The sequence below is a fragment of the Engraulis encrasicolus genome, chromosome 14, assembly GCF_034702125.1.
Source record: "Engraulis encrasicolus isolate BLACKSEA-1 chromosome 14, IST_EnEncr_1.0, whole genome shotgun sequence".
In the NCBI taxonomy this organism is placed as follows: domain Eukaryota; kingdom Metazoa; phylum Chordata; class Actinopteri; order Clupeiformes; family Engraulidae; genus Engraulis; species Engraulis encrasicolus.
In genome coordinates, this window is record NC_085870.1 from 29,815,954 (window position 1) to 29,836,572 (window position 20,619).

General features: G+C 44.4%; 1 protein-coding gene across 1 annotated transcript in view; it reads right to left on the reverse strand.

Moving 5' to 3' along the window:
- The window catches only part of nfasca (neurofascin homolog (chicken) a), a 100,974-nt gene that overhangs the window by 14,640 nt on the left and 65,715 nt on the right, over positions 1–20,619 (reverse strand). The window contains exons 12-24 of the mRNA XM_063215381.1: positions 20,276–20,419; positions 19,738–19,849; positions 19,109–19,275; positions 17,984–18,134; positions 17,182–17,306; positions 15,618–15,719; positions 13,855–14,052; positions 13,255–13,325; positions 11,508–11,727; positions 10,170–10,285; positions 9,319–9,523; positions 8,703–8,825; positions 7,816–7,989 (exon numbers count right to left, since the gene is read on the reverse strand). Coding sequence (XP_063071451.1) covers positions 7,816–7,989; positions 8,703–8,825; positions 9,319–9,523; positions 10,170–10,285; positions 11,508–11,727; positions 13,255–13,325; positions 13,855–14,052; positions 15,618–15,719; positions 17,182–17,306; positions 17,984–18,134; positions 19,109–19,275; positions 19,738–19,849; positions 20,276–20,419 — 1,908 coding nt within the window. The remainder of the gene's footprint in view (positions 1–7,815; positions 7,990–8,702; positions 8,826–9,318; positions 9,524–10,169; positions 10,286–11,507; positions 11,728–13,254; positions 13,326–13,854; positions 14,053–15,617; positions 15,720–17,181; positions 17,307–17,983; positions 18,135–19,108; positions 19,276–19,737; positions 19,850–20,275; positions 20,420–20,619) is intronic.

Consider the following 20,619-nt stretch of genomic DNA (forward strand, 5'->3'; position numbering starts at 1 on the left):
AAATCCATTTTGCAGGCAGACATTAAACAGAATGGCATATTACCACCGTAATGATGCAGCCAACGCAGCATAAGTCATTATCTAGACTCCTCATTACCATACAGCCCAGCGACTTCTTAGCAAGCCCATACGGCCTTGTGATTTAAAAAAAAAAAAGCGGACCAGGAAAAGCAGTCTGCATCCACATTCCGACTAACAAGGAGCTTAGAGTTACTCGTCATCCCAAACGAGTGAGCCAGCCAGAGGGTGCACTTGCCAGGCTCCCTTCAGATGAGCCCCCAAAACACCATGCTAACTGCAGCTATGCGCTATTCGGCTTCAATTCCCTCTCCGTCTCTCGGGCGAAAGCTGATAAGCGGGGTGAACACCATGAGCAGCATAGCAAGCAGCGTGAGTGAGACACCAGGAAGCAGAGCATTGGAGGCGGCCGGCCCCAGCGTGGCAGTCAGGCAACATGAAGTGGTGGAGACAGGGCATACTGACAAGCACTTTGAGAGCAAAGAGACAGGAAGTGCAGAGGCACAGAGAACGGAGGCAGGCTGAGAGAGAGAGAGAGAGGGAGAGAGAGAGAGAGAGAGAGAGAGAGAGAGAGAGAGAGAGAGAGAGAGAGAGAGAGAGAGAGAGATAGAGAGATGAAGACTAAGAGATGAGTGTGTGAGATTGAGAGGCACATGAGGAGTGAGCTGGAATGGTAGTTTAACAAAGGATAACTCCTTAAAACCTGAAACATCTCTCTTCGGCTATACAAGTAGTATTGTCTTCATACTGCTTGCAAGACATACTGCAGATGGATTGTTTTAATGATTGTAAAATTATTACCAATTTGATGCAGCATGTGTGAACACAAAAGTGATGTCAACTATATTGATAATGGTCTTAAACAGGGATACAGGTAAGAGTTAAAATCATTTTTCTGTACTCTCATCCCCTCCCATTTACCCTTTCTATCTCTCCCTCTATCTCGCTCTGTCTCACTCTTTGTCTCACACTTTCTCTGAGGGTATCAATTACTCCAATCTCTCTCCCCATTCTTCTGTGCCACCTGATTGGAGCTGGGCTTTCTAAAGGGAGCCACAGTCTCGGCTGAAGACTCAAGACACCCCATTACCCCTGCCCTGCCTCCCTCCCTCCCTCGCTCCCTGCCTCTCCTCTCTCTCTTCATGTCCTTCTCAAGTGTCCGTTACTGTATATGTGACCGCATGAACATTAGGCATGGCGAACATGGGGCATACAGTAGTCAGTAGTGAGTAATTTAAGGAGCTTCAGATATAACATGCAATCATCCAGGGGCTGCAGAAATCAAATCTGTAGCATGTACTGTATGCAGCTAAGACGGACATGCTGCAGATCAGTTCGATGCTTAAAACTACGGGGTTCTGCTGCATATTATATGCTTTCATTTTGGTTTAGTAGATGCTGTCATTGAGGTGGTTTGGGTCTCCAACAGACTGCCTCAAAACGCACAATGGCTCCCAATGGAAGGTCCAAGCCATTGGGTTCTGGTTCTGGTTCTTACTTTGCAAGGTGTACTCTAGCACAAACTCGCTGCTGCCGGCGGGGAAGTTGTGCTCCCAGCTGACGTTAGCATAGTTACTGTTAGGCTCCACCGTCAGATTCCAGATCTCTTTCGGAGCAGGGGTGGCTACACAGAAGAGGTCAGAGAGACGTCCAGAGTTGAAACATGCCTCACAGCTGGAATGATCAATGATATCACTGTATGAAATTAAAATAAACTGAAAATCACTTATTTAGCCCGCGATAACACTGAATAATGATTAAAGAGGCAATTTTAGTATAGTATTAGTATGAATAGCCTATCAGCATTAGTATTAGTGGTATTGCCATCTAAAAGAGGTTAAAGAAACAAAAGGTCTGTTACATTTATTAATGTTTTTTCCCTCATTTGTTGTTTATCATTTTGAAAATGATACAGAACACCCACACAGCCTCCACCTACCACATCCCCCCTCCATGCCCCCCCCCTCCCAGACCCCAGCACCTTCCCCACCCCCACCCAACACAACCACCATCACCACCAAACACTGTAGATTTTTTAAATTCAGAAGAAAATCCTTCTCTCGCTGATGACAAGTCCATGTAGGAAATGTTCATTATTCTTTTCTTAATGTTCAAGTTTTTTTTTTTAATTTGTTAACGTTGAATTAAAGATGAATAAAAAAACAGCAGAATGCTAACTGATGCCATACAGTACCTGCCAACAGCTATGGCCAAGTAATGCAATAGCACTTGTTTTTTTTCAGCATTTTTTTTTTTTTAATCTCAGTCAAGGAGGTATTTTTTTCAAGAGGGTTTGTAAGTGTGCACAATGATTCACCAATGCATTTAGTGAAAATGTAGTACAGTAGTACTGAGTACTGTAGCACTGTGGTAATGTACTGAGTACTGTAGTAAGTTGATGAGGACCATGGTTCAGGTTGATTTTATTTTGGTAATGTTTTGATCTATCTTGAGTAATTAAAAACATATTTTTGGATTTCACAATAATGTAACATGAGCTCTACCTATACTGATTTTTGGAAGGTGAAGTTTGTTATGCCATTTGCCAAAACTGGGCGGGCTAGTCAACACAGTGGATGCTATGGTGCAACATGCATGGAATATCTAGTGCTACCGGTAGTTCAGTTTCAGCATGACTTTTTGAAATTTGAACAGCAGGAATATGATGACATATAGAGTTGAAAGCTGATTCTTTTTTGACGATAATCTAATTCAGGGGTGCCTTGGTGGTGGTTGAGTAGCGATTTCTAGTTGCTTTTATTTTGCTGCCACTAACTTCCTGTCATCATTTATCAATTCGATTACCAGAGAGATAAATAATGTCCTTGATTCCCTTTCTTTTAATATGCCAACACTGATATTCTAGCTAAAACTACATAAAGAAAAACAATCTGTTTAAGAGCCTCTTTGCCTTGGGACCTCACTGTGTAACAACAAAACAACCACACTGAAATACACTGAAATCTGCTCAAAGAAGGATGAAACTGATTCAATAATATCAATGCCTCATCATGTACTTTACCAGACGCTGGTCACTTGAGTGAAAGCATAATATACTTATACAGTACATTACGAAATACACTTATATTATACTTGTTTATATATTTTTTTTGTTCGAAAGTGAATGAGGGGAAGCGTTGTTTGTACCCGGATCCACCCGATTGGGAGGCACCATACGGGCGTGAGGGGTGGTATGGGCGAGGGTGGGAGCGAGTGTTGTAGTAGTTGTAGTTGTAGTTGTTGCTACAGTGGTAGTAGTCGTGGTAGTGGTGATACTAATGGTTGTGGTTGGGATGGTAGTGGGGGGTCGCATTGGAACTGTTGGGACCACCGTGTCATCCTCATCTACAGACCGGAGGGAGGAAAGAAGACAAGACATGTTAGAAGAGAGAAGAACACTTCACACCCACAAACAGGAGGGAGTCGGAAAACACGTGGGATTCCCAAAACCAGGCCTGGGATAAACTGGACGAGCATCTTCTTATTTGCACTTAAAAGGAGTTCATTATTTCATGATTTATTCCAGAATGAAGAAACATATTGTAGTCTGGTAGGAAGTAATAATGGATAATGACCATATTATTTATATTCTATAGTCTAATTAATTGATCACTGCATCATTAATCGTTTGTTTTGGGAAGGCCAGTTTTCTGAACACAGAGCTGCCAACTCAAATCTTCAGTACTGTAGACTACTCCACACTATGCTTTATGTTTTAATCTTACTTTGTTTTTATTTATTCTTATTTATTCTTCATACTACTGTATCTCTTGTATGTCAGTCGTTCTACATGGAGTACACACTATCTGAAAATCTCAGATAGCTGTCCACCTTAGAAATGATCATGACCAATCAGATCCACAACACTATATCGTTCACGCAGAACATACAAAGCTTACCCAAACAGCTTGGTCAGGATAGCGTTGCAGTTTGTTAAGGCTGCGTGCGGGACTACAAAGAAATCCAGTAGTTGTTAGCAAACCAGGTCACAAGACAAATCTGTTCATTTTCAACAATGGCAGTCTTCATAAGTTGGCAGCCCTGCTTTACACGTTGTCATACGTACATCATCTTTGTCATGCACATTGGGCCATTGCAATACCTGCAGTCCACGTTCAGGTATCCAATCAATTTTACACAGTCAACCAGATAAATGACACGTTTCCAACCTCGAAACGGATAAGGAGGTAGTGTTTTAGGGCTGGATTTCCCACACAGGACTTCACGGAAATCTCTGAATGTATGTACGTCCGCATTTGAGCATAGAGCCAGGCCCCTATGCGTCAGGTTGAGTTAGATAAGAGCAAGCATGCCAATACTTTGTCTCCCTCTCATGCCCAAAATGAAACGCGAGAGAGCTGTGTGCGGTGCAATGGCCACGGCTAATGTGAACTGACAAGCAGACAGACATACAGCCACAAGGCAGACAGACAGATGGATGTGGACAGACATAAAGACAGACAGACAGACAGGCAGAGGGGAAGCAGCTCAGCTATGACTTGATGGCAGTCATGCCTCTGAGAAGAGTTACCGGGTCTCAAGCTGAGCTTAACACAGGGAGCTCCGCAGCTTTCACAGCACACTGTGTGTCTTATTCACCCAGACCTAGACGCGGATATCTGGACTCAAATGTTAGAATGCTGACCCTCACCCCGCTCGCACTCCAGCCCCCCACACATGCACATACAGTCAGGTGAGCAGGTTAACAAGCAAAGCCGGCCTAAGGATGATATGCAACCAGCGGTGAGAGACAGCTCAGTGGATGGTCCTCGGAGTACAAAATCCCTCCAAAAGTCCCAACAAGAGGTGGTTGAGCCTTATGCTGACATGCTGAACGGTGAGATGAGGAACCTATGATCACAGGCAGCAAGTGTGGAGAGCCCCTGACAGCATAGTCCGTAAATAATAAAGAAATAAAAAGTGCTTAATTCCCCATCCCATCAACGGTGTTAAAAGTCTTGCATGCTTCCTATTCCACCAAGAAAACTCTATTGTGACTCTCCACTGCCCCCTTGAGGACATCTCCAGGAAGTGTTTTTTAACAAGCAGACCATTTTAGTGTACCATACTTACCACATCGTGACGGCAACAGATTAGCAATATACCCTTAAAATACCTGCTGTGTAGTGCATGCTTTCAGTGCAAATTCTGGTATGGCTTGGTGTCACGCTCAAGCTATGACCGCACTTGTTACCAGAGCAATAACAAGACAAGTAAATTCAGTGGACTGAGTGAGCAGAATTGCACCATGTGTTGTTACAATTCATCCATGCCAATTGACTGAATGCTGAACAAGCACAGCATGATGAGCAAAGAATAAAAAAATGAGAGTTTGACGTCAGGGTTGAGACAGAGTGCGATTAGGGATCATGGCATGTCGGAAATCAGTGGAGCGAGTTCAAGTCTCCCTATGAGCTTCCTATTACATCCACTAGAAAGGGAGCACACAACACACATATTCTGCAGCATTTAAGTGTGCCATCAAGCCGTATCCCTGAACGCATTACATTCAGGAAAAAAATTAACTTTTTAAAGTAGGATGACTACTGAAGGTGCATTTATGTCCCATCAGTGCAAGTTTTACTGTCATTTACTAATCCAATATGATGCCCTGCTTAAAAATGTTGATTGTAATGACACTATAATGATTGGAAATAACATATACAGTTCTGAAAATCTAGACCGGTAGCCTCAAGGAACAAGGCTAGTGAAATGCAGGCATTCTAATACTTGTACGTCTTTCAAAGTAACCAACTGGCTGTTTTGTGTACATGTATACTGTATTCTCAAACTGATGCCTGAAGCTTCAAGGCCAGCAAAAATCACTGAAAGTGAATGCAGCCATTAAAAGTGAATGCACTTGTGTGACTGCCAGTTTCAGAAAAGATGTGAAATGTACATGTCACATACAGAACATAATTATGGCTATAACTGCAGCATGAAGATGATCAAGTTGTGTGGCATCTGCTTATTATTCATGCAAGTCTTGAGGAGAATCATATGCAGAATAGGATCATATGGAAACAGGGACAAGGACAGACGGAAAGACAAACAAGACAGACAAGATAGACACACAGACAAGACAAGACAGAAGCAGGCAGGCAGTCTAACCCCCTTTACCTACAGCTGAGAAATCAGTACCTTGGAAGGTATAGCTCTGGTATATCTCTGTCAGGGGAGAGACAGGAGAGGAGAAGAAGAGGAAGAAGAGGAGACACTCATAAGAAAGAGCAAACACAGTCTACACAAACAAACAAACACTAAAGCAGACATACATAGAGAAAAGACAGCTGTTGGAATACAGACAGTGTTGACAGACTGCTTGAACAGAGAAAAGGCAAAAAGCAGGAGACGATAGCACACAGTCTCACCCCAAGTAGTCAATTTTTGACTACTCAATGACAAAAGTACTGCCACCCCAAGACTGCAATTTTTGACGTCTTGGGTATTCCTTCCACGTCAAAATGACTATGTCCTCAAAGGCGCCCCTTGTGGCAGCATAACGTCATTGAGGTTAGGTTTAGGAATAGGTTTAGGGTTAGGCCACATAGTCAAAATGTGACGTGGAAGGAATACCCAAGACGTCAAAAATTGCTGTCTGGTCCAAGGTAGTCAGAAATTGACTACTTGGGGTGAGACTGCGTTGGGATAGCACACAAGACACATGAGAAGAGTGGGAAACGCAGGATGAAGTGAGTAAGACAGAGAAAGAGAGCAAACAAGAGAGAGGAAACAGAAACAGAAACAGAGTGAGAGCAGGAGACAGACACAGTTAAGGGAAAAAGGGAAGGATACTTGGGCGCTCAGACATGGCACCTGATTGGCAGAAGGTGTTAGTTAGCAGAAGACAGCTGAAGAACACTGTCAGACAGGCTCAGCCCCTTCTCATCAACTTGTTAGCCCAGTGTTGCACAGCCTAGGGGGACCCCTGGGGCCACTGCTGCACGCTCTGTGTTACCCCGCTCTCTGCACAGTAACAGTAGCAGTAACACTAAGAGAGCAGGACCAACTGGAACAGTGTTACATTTACACTCTTTAAGTGTGCACTGTGAGCACTCATTGCCAGAAAAGCCCTCCATTTCCCACCACACTCCCAATGCCTGCCCTTCATATCCAACCCCCCCACACTCTGCTCGTCTGCTGTTCAAATTGATCAAGTTGCGTGTCTGAAGGTATACAGTCACTTTCACGTAAAAAAACCTGAAAAAGACAAACTCACTGGCAGATCACGCATACACTACGACTGCTGCTGACAACTGTAGGTAGTTACAGCTGTATGATATGTCACACCATTCACAACATTCATGGAAAGTTATCACAGTCAGCTGTGAAATACAGAGATTATAACATGCTTGCAGCCAAGTCCAATGAAATTGACAAGTGAAGGAAGGGAATAAAGGAAAAAAGAAGATTCAGCCATAAAAGTGAAAGACAACTTGAGGTTCACTGCTCTATCAAACCAAAAACTAAAGGAATTTTCCTGTGTTTGTGCGTGCGTGCGTGCGTGCGTCCGTGTGTGTGTGTGTGTGTGTGTGTATAACGAGTGCTAAAGTCACAGAATTCTGTAGTAGAATGTTAGTAAACCTCCCTCCCATGCGGCAGTGCCGAGATATCAGTCCAAACCTTTAGATCAATGGTGTCATACCTGTGCCTCCTATGCCAAACTACTGCGTGGACTGGAAGGTTACGAGTTCGAATCCTGAGTGCTGGACGATGCAGGATGACGCGCACGAGTCTGTCTGTGTGTGTGTGTCTGTGTGTGTGTTTCTGTGTGCACATATGTGTGTGATAGCTCACCTTCATTGGAGAAGTCTGGCGTCTCGATGGTGTAGATCTCCCCCGCCCCGACCTGAGTGCGGGCCGCCAGGTAGAAGCGGTAGCGCGTGAAGCGGTTGGGGAGCGGCAGCCGGTAGGACGTCACGTTAGGCGGGAAGTTCTCAATCTGCCGGTTACCCACCATCGTCTCATTCACTGAACACAAACACAGACATAGACACAGACACACACACACTCAATTAATTAGTGCTTAATTATGCAGCTCCAGAATGTCTGTGCGACATTAGTACAGTGAGATCATGTATGAAAACCAGGCTATCGCAAACCTGTGATTAGCTTGTAGAATAAAGAATGAATGGTTCCATCCAAACCATGCAGCAAAATAGAAATGTCTGTATAATCACGTGAACCGGTGAAAAAGAAAGGACTTTGAGACAATTCTTTGTGACTTCTTTCTGTGCTTTCTCTTAACTGTTTTCGGCACAATGAAGCTGAAACGAAACTCACCTGTTCACAGACTACTGCTCACGTCTTATTCTGTATTTTTAGAGAGAATAACTCATGTTTGTGAAAAAAGGAGTTGCTTGTTCCCCCAAAAAATTGAACTTTAATGAGTGAGCAGTTACATGTGAATGATGGCTGTATAAGATGCGCACAAGTCATGTAAAGTCTTTATGCAATCTGAATATGGCCGGTTGCAGAACACTGTTCCAAACATGTAAACGGAAGATTCCGGAACTCGCTACCCAAATTGTCAATCTTTTTTTGAAACTGGAATACTCTGCGTTTGTAACGGCGTTCAGCGTGTGGTGTTCTCTGATTATTCATTCTTTGAGTTTACCTGCATGGTTCAATTCCTGGAGGTTTGTGGGTAAGCATTTCCATGAAACGTTGAAGCCCGGACTCACCTGTGTAGTACTGTAGCATATAGCCGATCAGATGGCCATTGGGCTCCAGGGGTTTGTCCCACTCCAGCTGGATAAGAGAAGAGCTCCTCATCTGTAGTCTGAAGAAGCGCGGGGAGTCTGGGACTGAAGACCACACATCACACAGAGGACATTTCAAAATCACGGTTGCTCACTCACATGAAAACACACACATGTGCGCTCACACAGACACACACAGACACACACACATCCATGGATACACACATGCATGCACGCACGCACACACACACACATGTACATCCTTCTAATTGGTGCCACACACAGATGGGTTGTGTTTTACTGTGACACAAGCATCAGTCAGTCAAGTGTAGGAACAGACATCAGTCTTTGTAGAATGTAGGATGACATTGTGATCTACATCAGAACATGTCTTATCCTGTTGTAATTGCTAAGTAAATACCACCATTGATTTTTCCTGATTTTAGCAATTGCAAAGCAGTTTCATTGTATTTACTTTCTTCCTCTTATGCGCTTACTTTCCTCGATGTATACTGTTACGCATCTTTTGATGCTCGACAATTTTATTAAAATGGGCGATCGCATGAAAGGATCCCATTCATTCGGTGTCCATAATTACCTCCTTCTTTGGTCTTGAACTCCACGATGTTGCTGGGCGGGCCCTCGTAGCGGCTGTTGGCCACCACCATGTGCATGGTGTAGTGGCTGTAGGGCACCAGGTTGGTGAGGATGCCCGTGCCCGAGGAGCTGAAGAAGCCCTTGGCCTGCTTCTCACGCTTCACCTTCAGCCCCTTCACCAGGCTGCTCTCCCTCCAGTAGTACAGCTGCACAAGACACACACACAGACACAGACACATGCAGTACATTGCTTACAGTATACAGTATATATACACATACATATTACACACATTACACACATTACACACACACACACACACACACACACACACACACACACACACACACACACACACACACACACACACACACACACACACACACACACACACACACACACACACACACACACACACACGTCACACACACACAGGTGCATTGTGACAAAAACATCAGTCAGTCGAGTGAAAGTCAGTACAAAGTCATTGTGCTCCTCCCTGAAACAATAATGTATCAGATCATCCTGTTGCAATTGCCAAGGGTGTGTGTGTGTGTGTGTATATGTGTGTGTGTGTGTGTGTGTGAGTGAGAGAGTGAGAGAGAGAGAGAGAGAGAGAGAGAGAGAGAGAGAGAGAGAGAGAGAGAGAAAGAGAGAGAGAGTGTGATTGTGTGAGCGAGACAGTGAATGAGCAAGCGTGCACGTGCACGTGCACGTGCACGTGTGTGTGTGTGTGTGTGTGTGTGTGTGTGTGTGTGTGTGTGTGTGTGTGTGTGTGTGTGTGTGTGTGTGTGTGTGTGCATGAAAGAGCGCATGTGTGTGTGTGTGTGTGTGTCTGTGTCTGGGTTGCTCACTCGGTACTCCTTGAATTCTCCGTTGACGCTGCTTGGCTCCACGGTATCCCAGTGCAGGTTGACTTTGGTGCTGTCGATTTTGGACACGTTCAGGTTGCCTGGGGCAGCAGAGGGATCTAAAAACAGAAGGTGGATACCGGAGTTAGGACTGGCTGCTGTGACCCCTTATCAAAGGACAAGCAGACTGAGAGTAGATGGTAGAGAAAGATGGGAAATTAAGCACCAGTGCTAAAGGCAGAACAAGATAAATGAACAATTAGGGGTGGGTGATATGGCAAAAATTATAAGTCTACTTGCAATTTTTAATTAGCAATTAATTAAATATAAAGACACTGATGACACTCATAAAGTGCACAGTTGAAATGTAATAATGTAAAGAATAAAAGTGAAGACAAGAACACCCTCTATAGAGAGTCAGGCTACTCCCATTGACCACTATGGTTCATGTGTTCTACACAAAATCGACGGCTCCACCCTGTTTGGGGCTGCTCACAGTGCTGTCAGTGCCAGTAAGTGGCTTCCACAGCAGGTTGTAGTAATTCTCTAAATCACAACTCTGAATTCCATGGCTCTGCCCTTTCCTATCCAATCCTTTGATGTCATTATGCTAAATTTTAAAGGGAAAAAATGGACAGATGCACGTAGGTGGGAGTTTCCACGGGTCAGCCAGCCAGTGGTGTAGTCTTCTTTTTTATGGTGGGTATACTGTATATTTGAGATTTTTTTTTAAGTGGGTATACTGTATACGTATATTTGTGCTATTCAAAACAATGGATCAATCAATTTTAAGTGGGTATACTAAAATCCCTGAAATTTAGAAGTGGGTATACTCCTACAGCTCGACACAGCGCGACTTGGCCACCACTTTTTGTTCTTCGATTGAGCTGTGTCGTGGCCAACCGAAAAGCAAAAAGTGGCGGCCGAGTCACGCTGTGTCGAGCGGTAGGCCTATCAGAAAACCAGCCGTGGAAAAGAGGCATTACAGTATGTGATGTGCTCATTCATCCCGCTGACATTGTACCAAACTTACAAAAAAGGCACAGCTACTCACGAGTGAGTGCCACTTACAGCCCACGCCGGAATAGCCCTACCCTATGGGAGACTCCCACTGGCATAATGTGTTGCGTCCTACAAAGCTTATCCTTTGCCGACTTTGTCCCAAACTTCAAGGTCAAAAAATAAAAAAGGGGCAGCTACCAGTGGGTACGAGAGTAATAGAGTAGAGTAACGCTCACTGCCATTATGCGCTGTGTCCTATAAAGCTTATCCTTTGTGATTTGATGCAAAACTTAAAGGACAAACAAGGGACAGCTACAGCTCCAAGTGGGTGCCACTCACAGTCCTCTCCAGAGTAGCCCAGCGCCATGGGAGACTCTGGCCCCCGGCCGAAGTCGTTGATGGCCTGGACCTTGATGTGGAAGGGCTCGTAGGTCTCTGTGTCATGGATCACGTGCTTGGAGTGTGTGGTGTTGACTGAGTCCCACTCCTCTGCATCCTTCTTCTTCCATGACACCTCATACACGATGCTGGGCCCATTCATCTGAATGTTTGAGAGGGGCTGTGCGCACAACACACACGCGCACGCGCACACACACGCGCACACACACACACACACACACACACACACACACACACACACACACACACACACACACACACACACACACACACACACACACACACACACACAATAACAGAATAATATTGAATGTACAGCACTGAAAATGTAATAAACAAAGTTGAGTCAACATAAAATAGTCATAAAAAGGCAACCTACTGCCATAATTTTGTATTTCAATTTACAGGAAACAGATCAGACTAACTAGTATACTGAAATACTAATCAAAAATTATGAAATAATGAAAACAAATTATAGTAGCCGCCTAACAATATAGGCCTATAGTCATTCTTATAAAAGTGTCTTGAATAGGAATAAAAAAAACACGTTTTTTTTTATCATCTTTTAAATGTCCTCTTTCAAATAAAAAGTGCACTTAACATGTCCGATTCTTAAGGAAGCTAAACTTCAAAATAGGCCTAGGCTACTATTTAGGCCTACAAATTGTTATTCTGTCCAAAAGCATTCTATTTGCAGGAATACAGAAAATAACGCTTATTCAGTAGCAATGATATTTTGTAAAGATTTCACTGTTACAATATGAATATGCATGTTTAATAGGCCTATCAATCTCTGTTCAATGCCTTGCAAAATAGAATGTTTTTTCTGATTGCGTCTCCATCCACAAAACGCACATTGGCCAGGAATTGCGCATGTCCACTGGTTCTAATATCAGCCTCGTCAAGTTGCAACGCAAATTTCTCACGGATACGGATCTTTTCCAAAACCAAACTTTCGATGTCAGCAGACATGTCATCAATGTCTGGACATTGTGTTATTTGAGATAGGGAGTTTGGCTATTTATTTAATCGCTTCAGGTCCAAGCATCTCATTTACAATGGCTTTGCAGGCAGGTACCGTCTCTGCCACCACTGTGTGACTTTTTTTTTGATTTAGCTAAGTTCAGCTACGTGGTAGCTAGCTTTAAGGATTCTCTCGTTTACCTTTTTTTCCCTCATAAATGTTGCTTGGTTCTCTGTTTTCTTACGCAGGCCAACAAAATAGTCTGCACTCTTGTTTTGTGACGGGTGTTTCGTTTACATACCAAGCACAATGGAATCGGTACCGTTGCATCCCACGTACAAGTACCGGTAGTCCTAAATCCAAATGAAATAACTCTTTGTATTGACTCGAGCTCACGGCATTTGCCTTCATTTGACAGCTACTACAATGCAATTCGCTACCTGCTGCCACCTAGTGATAAGGAATTATTACATGATTAGGACGCCAGTCAACAGCAGACACTAATGACATATAGGCATTATTTGCTGATAATAATGAATTCGTTTTTTTTTTGTTTTTTTTTTAAAACAAGAATTTTCCACGGCACACCTGACAATCTCTCACGGCACACTAGTGTGCCGCGGCACAGTGGTTGGGAAACACTGCGATAATCAATACCCAGTCATCTCTTCACAAGCCCGTGTTCACTAATGTACAAGTATCCAACAGTGTGCGCTGACAAACCTTCCAGGTGATCTCCATGTTGTTCTTCTTGGAGCCCACTCCTTTGATGTCATCAGGAGCAATGTCAGGAGCTGAGGAAAGACATTGGCCATCACAACAGGAAGTCAGACCACAGGCACGTCAACATGTGGATTAAACTACAGTATACAGCATTTTGATCTTCGAAAGTTTAACACTGCCAGATAATAATGCATTATCTCTCTCTCGCTCACTCTCTCTCGCTCTCTCTCTCTCTCTCTCTCTCTCTCTCTCTCTCTCTCTCTATCTCTCTCACACACACACACACACACACACACACACACACACACACAGACACACACAGACACACACACACACACACACACACAAACAAACACACACACATCAGTGATACATCTCAAGCCCTCTTACCCTCTATTTCTTTAAAAAATATATTTTTTACAGGCTTTTTCTGTCTTAATTTGGCCGGCCGGACTCGAACCGGGGTCCCCGTGGGTGGGCATGCAAGCCCAAATGTGGGGGGCTTAGCGCGCTGCGCCACAGCGCCCCCCTCTTCCCCTCTATTTCTATATCCTCCTTCTTCATCTGTCTGTTCCTCTCCCCTTGTCACCACTTGTTCACCTGCTCCGCTGGTCTGGTAGCGTGCGGAGGGTTCGCTGGGGTCGCTCTGGCCCACAGAGTTGATGGCGATGACCCGGAACTGGTAGTTGACGAAGGGCGACAGCTCCAGCAGCACGGAGTTCATGTGGCCGGGGTGGCTGGACAGGTTCTGCCACCTACGAGGCTCCCAACGGTTCTCCTCAAACTGCACCAGGAACTCTTTAGCACAGGTAGGTGAAAAGAAAGATGCACAGCAAATATATGCAGTGTTAAATCAACACTTAGAAAGTACCCTAGGACCGAATCATCTACAAGACTAGGGGACACGTGTGTGAGTGATTTTTTGGCAGTATTTATGTGTATGTTCGTATGTTTTGGTGTTTTATGTCCTGCCAGGGACAGCAGATGTACATTACAGTAGCCTGAGGCTAACTCTGGTACATTCATGTTTCTATTGCACATGATCCCAAATAAATTGAAACTGAACTGAAATAAAATTTGATGCAAAGCTGTGCGGGAAGCAAGGGCGCCTGAACGAGTTTCTAAGTGGTGGTGCACATTGTTTTTCTTGATTCTTTATTTCTTAAAGCGATGGTTCGGAGTAGAATCACCCTAATGCCATTTGAACCGTGACACCCATCCACCTTTACACCCGAAGTGTTTTCTGCCGCAGGCTTACATCAACAGAGTTGCCGTGTTATTCGATGTTTATTCCGGATAGCTTGACTCAAGCGCATATGGATCCTGGGCACCGTCTCCAAACTTTCCCCACAAAAATAACATGTCATGACACCAAACTTCTACAGTATAACAAATGTGTTTTGTACTCACAAAAAGATGAATTTGAAACTTTGTACATAGTCCAGGAGTTTATTAGTAACAACACACGAGACGATTAGCTTTTCTGCTGCTAAACATCCGTCGACGTCACTTCCTCCAGCTGGGACTGTCCACTTATTGTAAGGTTTGTGTTTTAGTCCACAGCCAGGATATATGCACGAGTGTGGCATCGTCTTCTATTTATTAAACGTGGTAAAATTTAAATCCGAAGTGGTTAATTTCTAGTTGTAGCGCAAGCTGTCTTTTTGAGTTTTCCGCCTTCCGGACTCACGTGTATTTGTTTCCATCAACAAAGTCCCAGCTGGAGGAAGTGACGTTGACGGATGTTTAGCAGCAGAAAAGCTAATCGTCTCGTGTGTTGTTACTAATAAACTCCTGGACTATGTACAAAGTTTCAAATTCATCTTTTTGTGAGTACAAACCACATTTGTTATACTGTAGAAGTTTGGTGTCATGACATTTTATTTTTGTGGGGAAAGTTTGGAGACGGTGCCCAGTATCCATATGCGCTTGAGTCAAGCTATCCGGAATAAACATCGAATAACACGGCAACTCTGTTGATGTAAGCCTGCGGCAGAAAACACTTCGGGTGTAAAGGTGGATGGGTGTCACGGTTCAAATGGCATTAGGGTGATTCTACTCCGAACCATCGCTTTAACAATGTTAGTGCTGCTACACTCCACTCATTTGTCTGCAGTAAAAGTTGAGAAAGCCTCATTCAGGGAGCCCAAAAGTGGGGATGCGAATGCACCACTGCATCCCCCTTTCCTGCACCTATGGTGGGAAGCAAAGTACTGTACCCACTGAACAACAAAGGGCCTGGTGGGGAGTTTGAAAGGGACTTTGTTTAACTCAAGTTCACGTTAATATATTGTGAGTGAGAGGATCATTCTCAATGTCCGTCTACTGTATACACAAGTGTCTGCATATTTGCTATATCCCACCTGTGATAGGGCTGTTGTTGTCATCGCCAGGTACCCAGGTGAGTCTGATACTGCGGGCCAGCGGGTCGGACAGCTCCAGGTCTTTGGGGGCCTCTGGGCGGTCTAAACGTAGAGACAGCAATGTCAGCTCTTTCATTTGTGGCAAAATGTGTTCATGGTTCATGCAGTACAAAAATAGCAGTCATTTGTAGGGACACACATATATCCTGAGTTTTTACTGCATACTGGCACCAAACTGACCTCTCATGTCCACTTACTTATGTACCATGACAAAATGATCTCAAACCCATACATTTACGAATGTAAATACATTACAAAGACAGACATACATAAGTGATATTTAAAATACATATGGAGAGAGCTGTCCATAATGGGAACAGACATGAGAATAATGCTACATTATACATCATATATCTGCAATTACACTATACTTACAATACAATTCCTTAGAACAAACTACTATATCCTTACTTACAATACAATTCCTTAGAACGAACTACTATATTCTTACATTTATTAACATGGCCATGTAGTCAACATAAGTTCCACTAAAACACTGACTGAGTTATGGTTAGATTAGGGGTATACAGACAATCTATATTGCTATTCAAAGCACCCCACAATCAAATTTTCACCAGTGAGGGGTGAAGGTGGAAGACGATCGTCTAGTGTAGACGTACTGTAAGGGTTACCTGGTAGCATGGGGTTATGGTGGGAAGGGGACAAAGCTTCCTCCTCTGTCAGACAGGTCAAAGGGGGTCAAAAGGACACAGTGTCATTGGTTAGTAAAGCGTTAGCGAAGCAAATAGGGCGCCAGTCAAACTAACTCCTCCCATCCGTCCTTCCCTCTTTGAAGTCTCGTGGGCTCAATGTCATTGACATGGACGTTTTATTCAATAACTTGCAAAAACACTATTCAAAGGTCATTCTCTCATCCGCAACCAACATATGGAATGGTGAGAAAGCCCCTCAAAAGACGTTCTGTGCTGGTTGACAGAACGGGAAACCTTATTGTCTGGTTTCTCCATGGAGGCGGGGCAAGTCCCAGGCAAAAGGACGGGAGAACCGGGAAAGGACGGGAGCTTGTAGTTTGACCTGAACCCAGATGGTCAATGACAAATCAGTTCTGAGGAATACTATCTAATAATCAAGTACAAGTAAGTATAGCTCATTTATATAGCACTCTCTACAGACACAAAGTACTTCTACTAGTAGGGGTTACTATGATTGTTTTTGTGAACAGACAATACAAGGACACTGTGATTACTTGGCGAGGGAGATTGAAAGCAATTTTCTACCTAATAACACACTACAAGACTTACCACTAGTGTGGTGTGTGTGTGTGTGTGTGTGTGTGTGTGTGTGTGTGTGTGTGTGTGTGTGTGTGTGTGTGTGTGTGTGTGTGTGTGTGTGTGTGTGTGTATGCACACGCACGTTTGTATGTGTGTGTGTGTGCTTATGTGTGTGTGCTTGTGTGTCTTTGCTTGTGTGTGTGTGTGTGTGTGTGTGTGTGTATACACAAGTGTGCAAGTGTGTGTGCGCGCATGTGCGTGTGTGTGGCTACCCAGGACTGTAAGGCGTGCAGAAGCAGAGTCCTCATCGAGCTCGGTGGTGACGCGGCAGGTGTAGGTGCCTTCGTCTCCCTCGTTGATGTTGTAGATGCTCAGGGACTCGTCATCCCTCTTCATCCTGTACAGAGAAGGAAAACGCTTTAACCCTCTCATGCGGAGTCCATGTTATAGCTTTATTGCCAATGAAATGGTAATGGCCATGTCTTAATCTGTTACTTAGGACTCCTGGAAATGTCATAGCAATGTTGTAGGTAGCGCTTCCTCCAAAAAGTGAATATGACAGGCAGCGATCCAATCAGCATGAGAGGGCTACTGTGTGTGTGTGTGTGTGTGTGTGTGTGTGTGTGTGTGTGTGTGTGTGTGTGTGTGTGTGTGTGTGTGTGTGTGTGTGTGTGTGTGTGTGTGTGTGTGTGTGTGTATTTCTTCTCTCTCACTTAGTGCTTCCATGCAGGCAGGTTAGAGACTGCATCTGACCACCAAGTGACTGTGTCTGCCTGCTCAATATCCCGCCATTTTGAATAAGTGCAGAGAATTCACACTATCGTTTATAAATTGTTTACAGAATGTTCTACCATTAAGGTAACTGGTATTTTGAGATTTCGGTGGTTGTTTGATTTCGGTTGTTGTTTTCAAAAAGTTGTGTATTCTGTGTTCAAATTCGCCATATTAGTGTAGACTGGAGTAGAATATTATAGTAAAAATCTACAAGGACCACAGACCAATTCATAACAGCTCGAAAGGTTAATGCACAAACAGTATCTACCGCAGACTGGACAGGGTTGGGCAGATGTTTACCTCCAGAAGGCTAGGTTGAGTGGCTCGCCGTTCTTCAGCCAGGTGACCTGGATGCTCAGACTGGGGTCGTGCTTGATGCGACAGTTGAAGCGTGCCGTCGCTCCCCGCGTGCTGGAGAGGTGCTCCGGGGCGTTCAATATGCGTGTGGGCTCTGTAGACCAACCACACATAACAGTTCCCCTCAAAGAGAGACTCACAAAGACTGGCCAACGTGACGTAACTATGTAAACATAGGAAATACAGAAAATTGCCTTGACCTTTGTCATAGTGAGTGACGGTGTTATACGTAAATTCAACATCCAGTCTAAACCTAATTTGACAAAAACAATCTACCCTTTGGCTTTTGTTGAGCAGAGGAATGGAATAACAAGGCAGCACCAGAATGACTGCTCTCACCTTACTCTGTGCCAATGGCAAGAGAACAGACAAGGATATTTGTCCAGTGGGGCAGTAGCTTGACTCAGGGGGGCAGGATTTGGCTGGTTAGCTTCGCTGATTAGCAAGTCGCCATTTTCGCATTTCCTACATCCACTTCGCTCATGATGATTGGTGGGTACGCAGGTTTAGTGCTGGGCGCACAGACCTTTACAGGTCTGTGGTTGGGCACCTCCATGCATCCAATGCTCGTTTTCCCTATACTGTAGCTTTCTGGTCTACCGTAAGTAAGTCAGTAACGTGGCACCTAATTGGCTGAGTAAACTGTCGGCGGAAATAACTCCGTTTTGGAAGCTGAAAAAACTTTCAATTTTGGTTGAATTCACTAGTCTAGCATTTCCCATTGAAATGACTGGAGGCGGGACTTATTCACTCTCTCCAGTTCTTATACTACCTCCATGGTTTGAGTATCATGCTTGCTGCTGGTTGAATTCACTAGTCTAGCATTTCCCATTGAAATGACTGGAGGCGGGACTTATTCACTCTCTCCAGTTCTTATACTACCTCCATGGTTTGAGTATCATGCTTGCTGCATGCTTTTAAAAAAATGAATTTGGGTTGTGCTATTTTGCCATTGAATTTGAAGTCACAATGTTCATGCTGGCTAATTTCACCTTCCCACCACTGCACCTACTTGTGGCCTGTTCTCTTCTGTCTGGTCACATTGTATGTGTTGTAATGCATGCTGACCTTTGACCTCCAGCCGGACCTGGTTCTCCGCCTGGCCCAGCATGTTGCTGGCCACACAGGTGTATGTGCCCTGGTCCTCCGCCAGTGCCCTCCTGATGGCCAGGGTGCCGTTGAGATACAACCTGTAGTGGCCACCGTCCAGGCCGCTGCCAAGCCCGTTCTTAAACCTGAGTGTGCACGCGCAGACACACAAACACGCACACACACACACATACAAATGCACATGCATCATACACACACATGTACAAATGCATACAAATGCACACAAGTACATACGCACGCACAAACACTCACACACACAAAAGCACGCAGGCACTCACTCACGCATGCAGGCACACACACACGGTACAAACAATCTTAGTATGCATCATTTTATAATTTTATATTTCCATGAGTAATGCATGGGTCCAAATGAATCAGTAAGACCCCTGGGCTCATCAGCGCCAAACAGGGATGGGGGAGCCAAAGGAACTGCATTTTCTTGCTCTGTACATGTGTAATTATAATAGTAACTTGGATCTAATGCAATACAAAGTAATATTCCTGAGGGGGCCTCTGTATTACCACATGTTTATGAGGACAATATGTTGGATGCAATGCTTTAGTAATGTTCCTAATGGGGGGCTTACCAGCGCAGGACTGGTTCGGGGGAGCCGAAGAAAGGGCAATGCAGCAGGGTGCGGTTGTTCTCGATCACCTTGATCAGCTGGTTCTTGGGACCCAGCATGCGCGGGGCCATGTCTGGGCAGAGACAGAGACAGAGACAGAGGCAGAGGTGGAGAGAGAGAGAAAGGTTAGTGCTTGAGCCATGAGAACAGAGTGTCTCCCAACATGGGGTACCAGACAGAGAGAGATCCTGCCAGGAGCATGTCAAAATGGGGTGTCAATATTTCAGAGAACTTATACAAATCCAGATAGAGTATGTACAACACTTTGGAGGATCAGATTACCCTGATTATGAAGTCAAAATTCTGCAGGCGCTCAGTGTAATTTCAACTCTACAGCACTTAATATTAACACAATTTAAATTTGTGAACCAAGTCAATTTGAACTCGGTAAGCGTTATTTTAACACTGGTATTTTTTTACAGTGCAAGGGGATACAGATAGCCCACTAAAATGCCGTGGTGTGGTGCAGATTGGTGCGTGATATAAAAATATGGCTCACCTAAAACGTTGACGAAGGCATTGGCCAGCAGGTAGCCGTGCTCATTGGAGGCGTTGCACTGGTACACGGCGCTGTCTCCCATCCCCACACTGCGGAAGATGATGGTGTCCCCTTGCATCTCTCGCGACGCGCTGGGCCGAGAACCTGCAATCAGCCGACCAGATGAGGGACTGAGGACCACAAAATAATACCAACTAGAAATGCACTCAGAGAGTGCAGACCTCCGCCAAGGAAGCTGCTTGATAGAACATTTGACTATGTTGCATCCTATTTTTTTCCAAGTCTTTCTGCTTTGTTTTTGTGCAGTTAAAAACTGTAATGTCACAATTCGCAATGGTGAAGAA